The following is a 14470-nucleotide window of genomic DNA, read 5'->3' as shown; positions in this document are numbered from 1 at the left end:
TTACGACTGCCATTATTTGCTTCCTAAATCAAGACTTTGGTACCAACCCCTTGGTAAAATACACATAAAAGTGTATGTATTTGAACATTTTCTCATGTGAAGAAAGCTAGTCTCTTATCCATTTACTTCCAATCTGTAATGCTGTTACTCTATGCACCTAAACTTGATGAAGACACTATTTATTCTCATTAAAAACCAAACTCAATGTTACAACTTCTATTCATCACAACAAAATTTGACAAACCTTAAGAGCCAAGCATTACAACTATTGTGGCTTTAACTTTTGCCTGGAGAGGGCTGGACTTTAGATATACAGTGAAGCATATAGTCTTTGTTTATGTTGCTTCTACTTCTTGTTTCAATCAAGCTAGCAACAACTAGTTGATTAGAGCTTATTTTTATATGACATATACCCAAGAAAGTGATTGGCTTTGATGAAAAAAGGTAGTTTTTGTAAGATGGAAGCTAAGAAGAAAAATTACTGCAGAATCGGACAAAATTAGTGGATCAATGACAAGGCAGCAGTGTAAAACAGACCTTTATCCACAAGTTGTATTTTACGGTGTTGTTTTAACGAAGAAGAATGTTATGTATTTATTATTCCCCTTCCACCAATGTTGTCTTTCTTCACAGTAGTTTCTGTTTTGACGGTTCTGTTTCGCAGTATTCGATTCACAGTTTTGGCAGTTAACTTGTTTTATATACTTTTTGGTCACTCTCTTAAGAAAGATTTTGGCATAAACTTTGCTGTTTTCTTTATTAAACGTTCTAATAGATCACATTATGTTCAGAATCAATGTAGGTATACTTAAAACCTATGTTAGGGTGCAATATGTGGTAATGATATTTCTTCCCTTTGTCAACAAGTTTTAGCTATTTAAAGTGAACACTAATGTAGGCTTCCTTAAAGTTTACACTTAAAACAGTACAGGTATGAGAATACACTTGTGTAAAAGAAAAATGTTGTTTGTTAAAAGCCATTCCAATTCAAAACATTGAAAACCATGGCCACAAAAAGTGTGCAACGAATCAGTACTTGTATGTGAATTATATGTGTCAAAATGTTTAAAGACGAGTACAAAAATGTTAAGGATTGGAACAGATAGTATGAAAAGAAATAGCATACATTCGCTTTCCATGTGAACATTGATATCTATCTGTCTCTAGATTAGGCTGTGTTGATTTGATTATATGGGTGACATCCTCTGAGAACCCCAAAATTCATGCGAGCGTGGAAATAAATAAAAAGTATGGCATAATGAAGTTGCATTTGTCATGAAACCTACATGTTCAGGAAGGATGAACAAAATTTAACACAAAGAACATGGTATACCGAATAATAGATTCTTCATTTTTGTTCTTTCACATCTTCTTCTTTGGCTGTGGCATTCTATGACATTAGCAAATTCTGTTTCTCGAAATATTTTTTGCAATATACAGCACATATTTTCTCATTTTGCAGCTGCTTTGCATGATTTGCAGTATGGTCGAAAACGTTTTTTTGTGTGGAAATAGACGAAAATTGATGCTCGTGCGGATGTCATCCATATAATTAAATCAACGTATGGCCGTACCATTAACTTAAAGGTATTTATGACTTGTATCCTTTACAGCATTGGACTGCACCAGCTTGTATGTTAATGAACTATGGACCTAGAAAACAGTACACAACACATTGTATATAACCCATGGTACAGAGATTAAACAATTTGGTTTATTGTACAGCTATGTAAAAAGTGTTTTTCTTGTGTCTTTGTTGTAGCATACAGAATTTTAGTGTAGTTGTATAATACTGTGAATGTGTAAACCTATGATAAATGATATTTAAGTAGGTATTCAATTCAGGAATACTATTGAAATCTTATTTCATAATTGAGAAGTCCTGTATCAGTTCCAGATTTTTGAAAAGATCACTCTTGTATCAAAATTTGGCATTTGGGATAATTATTAAAGAAACACTTTATTTCAAATTCTGAGAACATTTGTCTCCATTTTCAGATAAAAAATCAGTTAATGATTTGATTTATTTATTAGGCTGTAAAGAATTACAGCCAATAGAACAATATTCAAAATTCATTACAAATTTGACAAATCAATGATAACAGACATCTGAAATATCCTTCTGATTCAAACTCATTCCTAAAATTTCTTAAGGGGATGAAAAGGTTAAGATTTAGATTTTGCATATATCAAAGCAAGTTGGAATGCTTTCAAGTCCCCTGTCCCATATAAGGGAGGTTATGATTGGCTGGCTTTCTCCATACTCTTGCAAGCATCCTTAAGTTTCCCAACCATGTCCTGAAACAACAAGAAGAAGAGTCATATAAATAGAAAATACAGCACATGTATTTTTTTCTGCAATCAAATAACATTTGAGTGTATGAATTCTACCATATGTTTACTACTTGTTTTTTATTCATTTATGTATGACACAGAGCCCCACTCCAAAGCAGTGTTAATCACTGAGCTGGGCATCCCTGGATAAAAATGACAGAAAATAAATAAACAAATGAACAAGTACCTGTAGTTGCTCCACAGTGCAAGCAAATTGAACATCCTTCAACTGAGAACTTCCTGGCTCCTAGGTTTAAACAAAAACGATTTAGCATGAAAGCATCAAAGATTTCACAAGGTCATACCTCCGTGAAATTTTTCTAGTTTTTGTGAATATCTTCTCTAATTCATTATTGTAAATTTCTGGCTTATTCTGTTCAGTGTATTTTCTCAATGGCTTTCATAAAGCAACAGAAATGCATATGTGGCAGAAAATTGAGGACAGGAACCTATTCCGAGACTTTTGACCAGGGCTGTCTCCAGCTTTTATCTTTATTAAAAATTGCAACAATTCAAAACAATACAAGCTTTTAATGTTTTTCCATCCCACTGATTGTTAGGAGCCCATGTTTTGAATTTCCATTGTTAAATTCGTCATTTTACGAAGATACATTTTCATCAACTTCATGCCATGAAGATTAGACTTAGGGACGGACTGGGTGTTCTAAGTAGCAAATTTTCGTCCTGGGACTAAGGGACAGCCCTGCTTTCGACCTAACTTTCAGTCAGTGTCTCCAATGTGCCTAGGATGTGGAAATCAGCCATTTTCCTGTCTTTTAATAAATGCTACCACACAAGCAAACAAACAGACACATTAAAAAAAAAACACATTCACATGTTTCTTCTTGCTCATATTGTAGATAATACAACAGCAAATAAATAAGAAAACCTACCTCTGTCTTCAGTGTAACCAGGTATGTTGGTTCATTCACATGGTCCAAGTGGTTATTCTGTGATAGATTAAAAAAACTTTGTTCTAAATCGTGAAATATTTGGGTGGTTTTATGTTATGCAACCAGTGTGATGGCCCGTAGGCTGTAGTGTTCATCTTGCATTCGTATGGTTGGGGGTTCAAACTCTTTTGAACCCCAACCATACGAATGCAAGATGAACACTACAGAGTCATACTAACAGTTAGAACTTAGGTACTTTAAAATGATATTGACTGCTTTCTCTGATTTGCACTTGGCACAATTATAAGAAAGAGTATGGGAGCTTGAAACTGAAAGAGTGGACTGGTCATACAGCCAACCAGATGGCTACCCTGGGAGTCCAGACACCGTAATCGGCGCCTCCCACTCTCCGCTATAAACCCAAGCTCCGCTAGCCAATATACGGTAGCGGAGATTGGGTTTACAGCGGAGATTGGGGCGGGGTCGGTCTTCGGGGGGCAGCGGGAGGGTGGGCCGGGAAAGCTTGGGAGCGCGTGCGGTGCTCGGTGGCACGCCGATTACGGTGTCTGGACTCCCAGGGTACCAGATGGCCAGACTGGCCGAAGATCACCAGCAGTGGAGAACCTTTACTGAATGCTATGCTGTCCCTACCGCTGAATAAGCTATGGGAGAGAGTGAGTGAGTGATGGGAGCTCAATTAAGGAGGTTCTTGATAGAACCTACATGGTTGAACATACTCCAATGGACTAGCTCTCTGCAGTAGTGGCCATGTATGGCCCAAGGGCTATAAAAACAAAGATGGGTACTTCTCCTATACAATGAATGCAACTTAATGCTTGTGTAGACCTCTCTTATCATCCCGAACCTATACATGTATCCTACATTTTTCATTTCTAACAGAGGAATGATGGAGACACAACTGTAAAGCCTACATGTACAACATGACCGTACCTTCATGTAGTAGTCGAGTCTCCAGTCTACATCCACTATGTGGGGGAAACCACTCCCTGTACTGGAACAGTAGAGAAAAACAAAACTAGGATGTCAGTAAAAGAACAACATTTTTCATCAACTTTGAAAGGTAGCCTTGTCTGTGCAAGGAACTACTAGTACCAGGGACAGCCCTACCTTCGGACACCCATATGTTAGGAATAGGGTTAGTGGGTGTCGGAACATATGGATGTCCGGACTGGGCGATATTATGTGTTATCGCACGAGCTTCACTTTTATCACACAGGCTCCCAATCAAATGATTCGAATGCACTTTGTGTCTGCCTGTTGTGCTACTGTCGAAAATTCGCATATCGGCATTGGATGTTGGAATTAAAGTTTTTCTCAATTTCTGGCACATGTCGCATTGAAATGTGTGTGTTTTTTTTGTGGGTATGACATAAAAAAATAATAAAATACAACATGGTGTATTCCGAATCACCCTCGGTTCCCAGCCCTCCCGCTGGTTGGATCGCCTTCGGTCGGCCTGGTACCTGGGGCGATACAGAATACACAGTGTTGTATTCTATATCTATCTTCTGGTTTGAGGATATTGAACTTAGTTCATATCTGGCACAACATGACGTGTGGACTTACCTGCTTAACACAGATTGGAGCTCTATCTTGTTACTCTGAAAAATGTAATAACATTTGCCCATTATTATGACAAAATAAATAAAAAATTGGCAGCAAGAAAAGCAGAATGATGCAACACAACATACCATTAATGAAAAATGACCATTACCGTAAAAATTGCCACACATGCATATCTCTTGGCCCTCTTTGGTTTATGCCTTAATCTCCAAGCAGATCTATTGGTGGCAATGACCGTATCCAAAGGGCATTAAAGAAGCATTATCGCTCAGTGGCCAATAATGCTTCTTTTTCCCATTGGATACTGTCATTGCCACCAATAGATCTGCTTGGAGATTACAATGCCTTAGCTTTATGTAGTCATCTTGTATCTGCTTACAATATCATCTCTGAATGGCCACAAAGATAACCATACTTACCATGTAGACATTGTTAAAGGCCTCTATTCTATCTGGACTCATCTTGCTGTCTTCAAGAAGAGAGCTGTAGGAAGATTGAATGAAAGAGGTTACATAATGTTCCAAGATACAATAGACCAATCTTATATTTATTAGTCTTGCCCATTTTGGTCAAGAAATACAAACAAAAAACAAAAACAAGGTAAAGCAGTTGTCAACTGAGGTGAAGCATGGTGCTTTTTCGAGTAGCTAGTGGTAGTGCAGTGCGGCTTTATTTTGCTACACATGGTCATCCCTACTATTCTCGATAAGTGTGTTGGGTTCTTTTACATGGGCTTACACCTGGAGGTCCCTAATACACAGGGTCAACAGCTTTATGTCCCCATCCTGAAGGACAAATGCAATTCGTGAATGTGCAACAGTGGGGTTCAAGCGCCACTTACTGACCAGTCTAACTTGTTTGAACCTTTTAGCCTAGTGGTAAGTGTGTTCGCCGTTCGGTTTGTGCACTGGCAGGCCCAGGTTCGCTTCCTGGGAGCCAGGAGACTGTACTAGTCTACTCGCCTCGTGCATTTCAGTGGTTCCCACAACAGGAATGGAACCCAGGCCTTGTACTATGACTGTGTTCTTACCTGGTGTTGGTTGAGTCAGCATTGTGTTTAGCTGCCTCCAGAAACAGGGTGATGAGAGAAGCGAAAACCTGCTTCAGTACAGAGGGGTCCGACTGGCTAACACTGGGGTCACCTGCATATGGACAACAAGGTATGGTCAAGATTTAGTGATAGTAGTGAACGGTGAATGATTAAAGAGTTTCGAGGGCCATTTTCTCGATAAGTTTGCTCGTCAACCTGCAAGGAAGGCGTTAAACGTGTGCAATTTTTAAAATCTTTATCCGTTGGGGCTTTAAAAGTTTAATATCAACTTCGACACACAAAAGTAAAACAAGGACAGACAACAACAACAATATACTCTGACTTTGCAGTTATTTACAAGTTTTTAGCTCATAACTAGTTGTACTTATAATGTGCATATGCATATCTCCGCAACAATGATTTTAAAAATTTACCGGAGTTTGGATCCCCCACCGGCCATTGAATACCCCCGTTAGAGAACTCGAGAAAAATAATTTTACTAGTATGCATGGGCCTGTTCGTATCATACAGAGATAAATCATCAGATCAAACGATGGCTATTATTTGAAATTATTATTTTTTTTGTTGATAAACGCTCAAATCCTCAAATAAAACGTTCTTCAAAGATAGGAGTGACTATCCACCAAGGACTATCCAGCGGACGTAAAAGATTTGGGGAGGGGGGCGTTTTCCTCGGTAGTCGTATAATATTTCAATACATAGCAGTCTACAATGTACCTAAAACATCCCTGTCTCGCTGCCTGCCGTGTAAGAGGGTATCGCAGGCTGACTTGACCAGGAAGTTGAAGGCTGGGTCGCTGATATGAGCCGAATCTCCACATAATTGAAGTCCTTCTTGGACTTCCGTACTAAACTCCATCTTGGTTGATTCTAGAATCTCGTGCCCACAGGGAGGTGTGGGGCAGTGCCCTGGGATCAAGACCGGACACAATCAAATCCACGTTCCAGGAGCAAAACTGACAGAGAAACAGTATTCAGAGGGATTTCTATTAGATTAATCAATCTTTCGAAAACATACTGATAAATAAAGATTGAATCTGTGGACTAATCAGTTTTGTGTAAGAAATACATTTACGGATTGTTCATTTGCTATTACTTTCCACCCGTCTCCATCGAAGTCTCTGTGGCGCAATCGGTTAGCGCGTTCGGCTGTTAACCGAAAGGTTGGTGGTTCAAGCCCACCCAGGGACGGAATTCCTTTTTATTTTACTTTCTATCTACTCTTTTCCACACGAGACATAGATTTTGACGGTGTTTTGAACCTTTAAGTTACAGCCTCTTGTTTTGCCTTTATCTGATACCTTGATCAACAGGAAGTAAACTTGAGAGATAATTCCCTGCTGTTCTGTTATGATTCGCTAGAGGCGCTGACACTAGCAGGCGGTCCGTTCCCAAAGGAATCTCAAAGCAGATGTAACGTTACTGTTGTGGCTCCTGCACGTTGAGGCTTCTTTTCTATAAATCAAGGCCATTAGAAAGTTAATTTTTTAAAGCTCATTGGATATTTACTTTTGTGGCCACCAGTCTTTTTTAATAATGGGTGGCATTACACAAAGATTGTGTACAAAGATTGTAATACACTGTATTATTTTGTGTACAAAGATTGTAATATTATTTTGTCTGTATTTCTGACTAAAGTAGTTAATTTAGAACTTTATCAAGAAGCTTAAGAAAACCAAGATAATCAACCAGACTCAAACTGATGATATGTTACACATGTACCAATATTTATTAGACTACATAAAATAGCTGCACAAAATGCAACACAATCATGAATAACTTGTACACATCAGTAATAAAAAAACATGGCTGTCCCTAAATATGGATGAAAAATGTGCTCTTATCTGTACAGTTCACAAATCTTTATATTTTGTATAAAAGAAATCAATTCCAACACATCGTTCTTTCTTGCATACAACATTCTATAAGCTAAATGTTGTCTATCATTCATAGGACTCTTTTTCAGTCACGACACTGTAAAAAAAGCTATTGCCTATCTGGACATATATGTAACGTTACCTTCGTAACTGCGTCTGTACTCTTATGTATATTACTCACACAACATCATGCAAGGATGCTTAGAACCTCCTTTTTTTATAAAATGATGACCACATCTACAACTCAGCTACTCTAACCATAAAACCATTCTGTTACAAAGTACATGTTAGTGTGATGTACTTTCTTAGGAATACTATAGAATTCACAATCAAGCTGGACATTAGTTAACATGTTGGGTTCTTTCCTTGATTTTCTGCACCAAAAAAGTGTTCACTCCATAACACCCACTTTGAAGACCTGTCTACCGTATACCAAATCTGTGCAGGCTATTAGATAGAGCCAAAAGGAAACATTGCATGGTTAGGCCTTTGTCACCCCCCCCCCTCTTGTGTACCTGTGTTTGTAGACCCCCCCTTTCCTCAAGCCCCCCCCCCTTTAGGTTTGACTTTCCTCAGGCTCCTCCCCCTTTAGGCTTGACTTTCCTCAGCCCCCCCCCCCCCCCCCCCCTTAGGCTTGACTTTCCTCAGGGCCCTCCCCCTTTAGGCTTGACTTTCCTCAGGCCCCTCCCCCTTTAGGCTTGACTTTCCTCAAGCCCCTCCCCTTTTATGACTCACTTTCCTCAGGCCCCTCCTCTTTTAGGCTTCACTTTCATCAGACCCCTCCCCATTAGGCTTCACTTCCCTCAAACCCCTCACCCTTTAGGCTTCACTTCCCTCAAACCCCTCCCCCTTTAGGCTTAACTTTCCTCAAGCTCCTCCCTCTTTAGGCTTCACTCTCCCCTGGCCCCTCCTCTAGGATGGGTACGATCAGGTTGTCCTTGGACATGAGGTTGTACTTGGTTACAAACACGGTGAACCGCTTACACAGGCAAGTTTCATTCTGGAAAGGAAAACAGAAAAAAGAGTGTCATTTCTGTACATGTACATGTACATGTATGTAGACAAATATAAGGAATGAAAGACTATGGTATAATTCCACCAGGGTACATAATTCTGCCACCCTGGAAAGAGAGTCCAAACAGATCTCCAACCCAATGTCCTCCAGTATAATGCACTCCTAGGTCCTATGTATCTAAACTGTGCATACCTGGGGGTGCTGCACTAGAGATCTCTCAATCCCACTGTTTTTCAAAGTGGCGGATTTATGTAACCTGTTTGGACTTAGCTGTCTGTTAAAATGTTACTCAAAAGCAACAAAAAAAGCCATTCAATTTTTACCTAACATAGATACAATACCTTAGAAGTTAGAGACAAATTATTAGGATTGTCAAGAAGTAGATGGTTTCTTACCTCAAATTCATCAAATATGTTCCTGTGGTGATAGTAGGCATGTGAGAATATCCTGTAGATTCGCCGGCACACAGACCCCAGCTTGGCTACCGACGACTCTTTTATACTTACTCTGAAAGCAAAGGCAAACACGACACACGTTTACAACTTTGTTGTCTCCTTTCCCTGCTCATTTACAAAAACTGATCAAGAAAGATCACAACTACCGAAAGCCACGACCTGCACTTTTACCAGAAGAATTTGACAAGGTAATAATGAAAGAAACAGAATTGAACGTTTATTGCAAGTTCTTGCCCGTAGGCTAATTGCAAGTACATGTAACATGAAAAGGACAGACAGACAATGATGAACTATACAACATTGACTACTCTAAATACTGACACTAATTTCTAACTTATTGGGTTCAACTTCTTCTTCTGAGAATGTCTATTTGGACTTTCAGCATCTCATGAAAGGAACATACAAGAGACTCAGAGGACTTTACCTGCTAGGGAAGTACTTGTTACTGTTGAGCAGTGAAGCTGCTCCGTCTAGTGTGTGGCGGGTGTAGTCTATGGCTGGACACTGGGGAAAAACAAAGACACAACACTTACAATAACAGTATATCATATATGTCTTCATGTGCTGTGTTGTCTTGTAATAGAAAAGAGATTTTGTTGGCAGAAATAAGTGTACTTATGGCAGGAAAGCTGGTGTTGTTGGACTCTTTTAGTGCTTTTTTAAAAGCACAAAAAGATAGCTTAAAAGCAGACAGGCCAGATGATTGCCAGAGGGTATTCTCCAAGCAGAGGCTTCGATCGAGAGGGGTAGTTTTGTCCGGGATTTTAACGTTCCTCTCCTCTCACCTCTGCAAGATATCGGAAGGCATCAAGCCTTTTAAATCTAATCACTTTGACACATAAAGGCCATTTTGAAAGTAGGTGCTAAGTCTGCCAAGGGATTGTAGTGTTTCTGCCCTTGCGCCACAGGTGTTTCCGGTCTGCCGGTCCAGAAACGCAGTGACCCACTGTACATACTTTGGGAAAAGAAAATGGTCGTTTAGAACTACTGTAGACAGTTCAATGTAACAGTATAACGCCTACTTTGATTCCTTAAAAACATTTATCATCATGTGTGGAATGTTTACGTTATGTTATGATGCTTTCAATCTGGCGGGAGCCATTCAAACTGAGTGTAGAGGAGACAGCAGGGTGCCCGCCCAGCTGGCTGCACACTCCCCCAAGTTACCGGAGCCGCGCTAATCCCCGGGCAGTAAAACTCTTTGCCTAACGATAAATTAATGGTACAAAGGGAGGGGCAGCCACACCGATTCTGAAAGAACAGCCCCGCCCTTATGCGTTCTGAGGCAGAGGTGAGAGGAGAGGAACGTTAAAATCCCGGACAAAACTACCCCTCTCGATCGAAGCCTCTGCTTGGAGAATAGCCAGAGGGCACTTTCCTCACCATGCATTTCACTATTACTCGTGGCTGACTATAGTTGGTAAATGTGTGTAAAATGCAACTTGAATTCATCCTTGCAATCTAAACGCCATCCCAGATTTGATTTTTACTTCGACTGATAAAATACGTAGGACAGTAGTGAAGCCATTAGCTATCATGCAGCAAAGGCTGGCAAAAATTGTGACGGTGCAAGATATACATATGTGACGATCGATGGGGAGGGCAGGGCGTAACAAAGTCTATACAAGTCATTACACGTACAACCACCATTTCATCCTCAGTGATTCACCATTATCTAATGGTTACGTGGCCAGCTTGTTTTAAAAGCATTTCTTGTTACTCTTGTTTCATTACTTTGGTTACGAATCAAAACATTGTCTAGCAGTAGCACCCAACATGTAAGTTGTCTATAATTTGAGTAGAAAGTGAGTGAGTAGACTTAGCCTAACCTCCTTGGGTGTCTTGTGGGCTGCACACAGGAAGATCCACTGCTCTGTAGCTGTCATCTGGGTACAGGTCTCCGGGTTACACTCAGTCTGGAGAAAATATCATCAAGTTATTTCACTTAACCACATATGAAATGAGTCACTGACAAAAAGTTGTGGATGCTACCTCAAACATTTGACCATTTTCAAAACCTACCCAGTTACTTGAGGAACTGTTATATTGCGTATCTTACTACCTGGATACGCATCAACACATAAGAGATGAGTGAAACAGAATAGTATGTCTGGAATATCTATTTTTGCAAACTTGTTTCTGCTTCTAAAACACCAAACCATACTGTTCTTGTTTACATGCAGATCACAGTCTAATGGTAGACTACTTTCAAAATGGCTTTGGGATTGTGCAACTGGTCTACATCATCATCATCATCATCTACTATTTGGTGTAAACTTGAACCTTGTTTAAAACTACAATTACAAAACTCTTTTTGTTAGTATAGCTTCACTTCTATTTGCATAGCTTTGCTTACTAATCATGAAAAATATTACATTGGCAGCTTGAATAGGGTTAGAATAAACTATTGACCGTTATCAAATTAGCATGCGCATGCAGAATAAGCAGTAAGCGACTTCTCGTCCATGACTTACATTTACCTGTAACTTGACAGCCAGGCCATTCAGCTCCAAGCAGAATTGTCTGAAACACAGAGAAAACAAACACATTTTGCAAGCAGTTATGGCAAAGATCTTTCAATGAATCTTACCTGTTACCATCCTCTGATGGGCACTGTCAGGGTCTCTACATGTATTTACGTAAAACGTGAAAAACAGTTTATGTTCATGGTATTTTTAGTTGAGAGTCGAAAATCATCATAATGTACATGTCTTTGGTCCTCCAAACCTCTTCCCCATGCTCGGTTGTCTTACTCTTAGACATGTGGTCTTCTTACCAAAAAAGACAGTGACAAGACAAAACAGAGACACGGATTTCAAAGTTCATGTCCTTTAATTATTGACAAGAGTGCATACTTAGTACATGCAAGTACAAGATACATGTACATGTATACCAATTAAAGCAAAATGGAAAAGCTTTCCAAATTTAGGGATTTTTTTCCCTTCTTTTCTTGATTATTTTGCTAAAATTCATGAAAATTTGTAGCTTTCTTGGCCAAGCACATTGCATTAAAACTTGTGAATGGGCGATATTCAAAACAATGGTCTATTTTGATACAAAGAAATGGCTGTTTTGGGAGGAGTTTCCGACACCCCACTGGCGTTTTAAAATCCCATTTTCATGTAAACAGCGCTAAATGCCTATGTACACTGCAAACTTAAAATGAACGGTATCGTTACCTGAGGTGTTCGTACTTCCAGACACCCTCGTCCTGACCCTCGGGAGGTTCCAGGATCTTGTCGATGTTGTTGTGGTCCAGGCGGATGTTCTGCTGGATGAACTGTTGTACCGCCAACGTGCTGTCCATCTCCTCAAACGGCTCGTACGGCCAGTTGTAAAAGTCCTGGGGAGAACCAGACACAATCGCAGCAGTGTTACAGTGATACTTTTCTGAAGGCTAGTACAAATGTGGCACATATAGTGCTGGGGATTAGCCGTGGCGACTAACGAAGGCTACACATGTCATTACGTCATTCTCCTTGCAATTTGAAGCAAAATAGCGGGCCCAATGCTGTTTTCTATTGACTTCTGCTGCATCAAGCCCTGTTGTGGATTAACTTGGGGTTTCCAGCGTTACTAAAGCCCGGCATCCCAGGTAAGTGCGTTGGGAGTTCAGGGAGAACAAGCATCGGGCCCGGCGTGCAAGTTAAAAGGCCGGCATCGCACGAGCAGGTTTGGGACTATGTACTGCCCCACGACTAAGAAGGGATAGTATATGTAATATCAAGCAAAAATGCTCTTAGTTAGTCGCCACGGCTAGCTGGAGATATGCTTTTTCAATGATATAAATTTTGCACTTCTTTATGCACCACATTTTATGTCAAGCACATCAGTGTGCTGGGTTCTTTTACGTGCACAGTTTTGACAAAAATTATGAAGCTCCCCTAATAATATGGCCCCAATATACACGTACGCGAATCCTAGACAACTCGCCCCAAGTCCAACTCGCCCCAACTATTTACTACCAACTCGCCCCAAATTAGGGCTTATCAAACCTGGTTTTATACCGGTTTTACATCCATAAATCCTACTTCTAAATATTACTTTACATGTCAATAAACCTTGTGACTCTAATTTAACATTTGTTTTCTTTTGCTGGGCACGTATTTAGCAACGAACTCGGGAGTCGCTGGCGAGCCCGGTCAGCACGTCGGCCCGCCGTGTCACCGTGTACGGCCGCTAGCTCTAGTCTCAAGCATGGCGATCCGAAATACTGTTGCTTGCCTTATGTGCTAGGAAACTTTAAGTTAGCTTCTTGGAGCATGTACTTGAAGAATAATTTGAGTCAGCAGTCATCAGCCATGCTTGAGATTACAGCGAGCGATCGCGAGCGGGCGCAGGTCCCGGTGAACCAGGCGGGCCGACATGCAGCATGGCCAGCCGGCGCCCTCGGCATCAATCGGCGTTAAATGCCGAACAGAGAAGAGAATGTTAAGATATTGAGTAACGAAGCTTTGTCAGCATGTTAAATAATATTTAGAAGCCAGAGATATGCATATAAAACCAAGTTTCATAAGCCCTAAACTGGGGCGAGTTGGTCGTAAATAGTTGGGGCGAGTTGGACTTGGGGCGAGTTGACCTGTTACCACGTACGCTGGTCACCGACTTTACTGCCCCATCCGAAAGGACTGATGCAACGCTTCACAACATGCCCAATCGGGGCTGTAAGCCACAACCATGACGATTTACGGAATATGATAACATTTCAAATGACATTAGGATGTACATCATCAAATCCCTGTAACCTCCTTGGTGTATGTATGATCTAGTCAGAAATTTGACAATTTTGTAGAGCTGCTACTGCCGGCTTCCGATCAACATGGTCAATTTGTAGACCTTTCTCTCCCTCTGTGTAACATTTCTCTAAGGTCTGGTAATCTTTCATCCCTTCTTAACGAATACATAACATTCCAGCCATCTTTCTTTGGTAGCAACTTGAGAAAATCTAAACCGAACGATACAGATGGCCACTTTGACAGATCATGTTTCTTCTGAACTCTGCCGCCCACATAATTTTTCAGTGACTATTTATCCTATATCTGTACGCTCTGTATTCGTATTATGAACTCTCCGAGTTCCTAATATATCTATAGAGAGTTTATTATTAGGAAATGTCGCCGAAATTATTATAGAAAACCTACAAACCTGCGCTTTTGTGCCAGGACGGTTTCTTCTCAAAATCGCCGGATCTTCAGTAGCGGCCGCCATTTTGGGTTTGGGCGATACCATTACTAGCATCAGAACTTGAATAATTTAAATAC

At 40.3% G+C, this 14470-nt stretch overlaps 2 protein-coding genes and 1 non-coding gene across 4 annotated transcripts; 1 reads left to right on the top strand and 2 right to left on the bottom strand.

Annotated features, from left to right (window-relative positions):
* Positions 1-2178: 2178 nt before the first annotated feature.
* LOC136447012 (COMM domain-containing protein 3-like) lies at positions 2179-6760 on the bottom strand. Its single transcript, XM_066445679.1, has 8 exons — positions 6580-6760; positions 5842-5953; positions 5231-5294; positions 4815-4849; positions 4179-4239; positions 3228-3284; positions 2522-2581; positions 2179-2298 (listed from the first exon to the last, which is right to left on the bottom strand). The coding sequence occupies exons 1-8, from the start codon at positions 6719-6721 to the stop codon at positions 2239-2241; spliced, it is 591 nt and encodes a 196-aa protein (XP_066301776.1). The 5' UTR covers positions 6722-6760; the 3' UTR covers positions 2179-2238.
* A 219-nt stretch (positions 6761-6979) lies between these two features.
* Positions 6980-7053, top strand: Trnan-guu (transfer RNA asparagine (anticodon GUU)). The gene has a single exon. It is a non-coding gene; the product is annotated as a tRNA-Asn (tRNA).
* Positions 7054-8554: 1501 nt separating this feature from the next.
* On the bottom strand, positions 8555-14460 carry LOC136447803 (MOB-like protein phocein). 2 transcript variants are annotated; one of them, XM_066446866.1, is made up of 7 exons: positions 14355-14460; positions 12389-12552; positions 11684-11732; positions 11039-11125; positions 9634-9713; positions 9150-9261; positions 8555-8739 (listed from the first exon to the last, which is right to left on the bottom strand). In XM_066446866.1, exons 1-7 carry the CDS (start codon positions 14445-14447, stop codon positions 8623-8625), a joined length of 702 nt encoding a protein of 233 aa, XP_066302963.1. In that variant the 5' UTR covers positions 14448-14460; the 3' UTR covers positions 8555-8622. The 2 variants fall into 2 exon arrangements, with proteins under 2 accessions (XP_066302963.1, XP_066302964.1); XM_066446867.1 differs by having other exon boundaries at positions 8579-8739; positions 11690-11732.
* Positions 14461-14470: the final 10 nt, after the last annotated feature.

Source organism: Branchiostoma lanceolatum, chromosome 13 (genome assembly GCF_035083965.1).
Source record: "Branchiostoma lanceolatum isolate klBraLanc5 chromosome 13, klBraLanc5.hap2, whole genome shotgun sequence".
NCBI lineage: Eukaryota > Metazoa > Chordata > Leptocardii > Amphioxiformes > Branchiostomatidae > Branchiostoma > Branchiostoma lanceolatum.
This window is presented reverse-complemented; position numbering and strand designations above follow the sequence as displayed.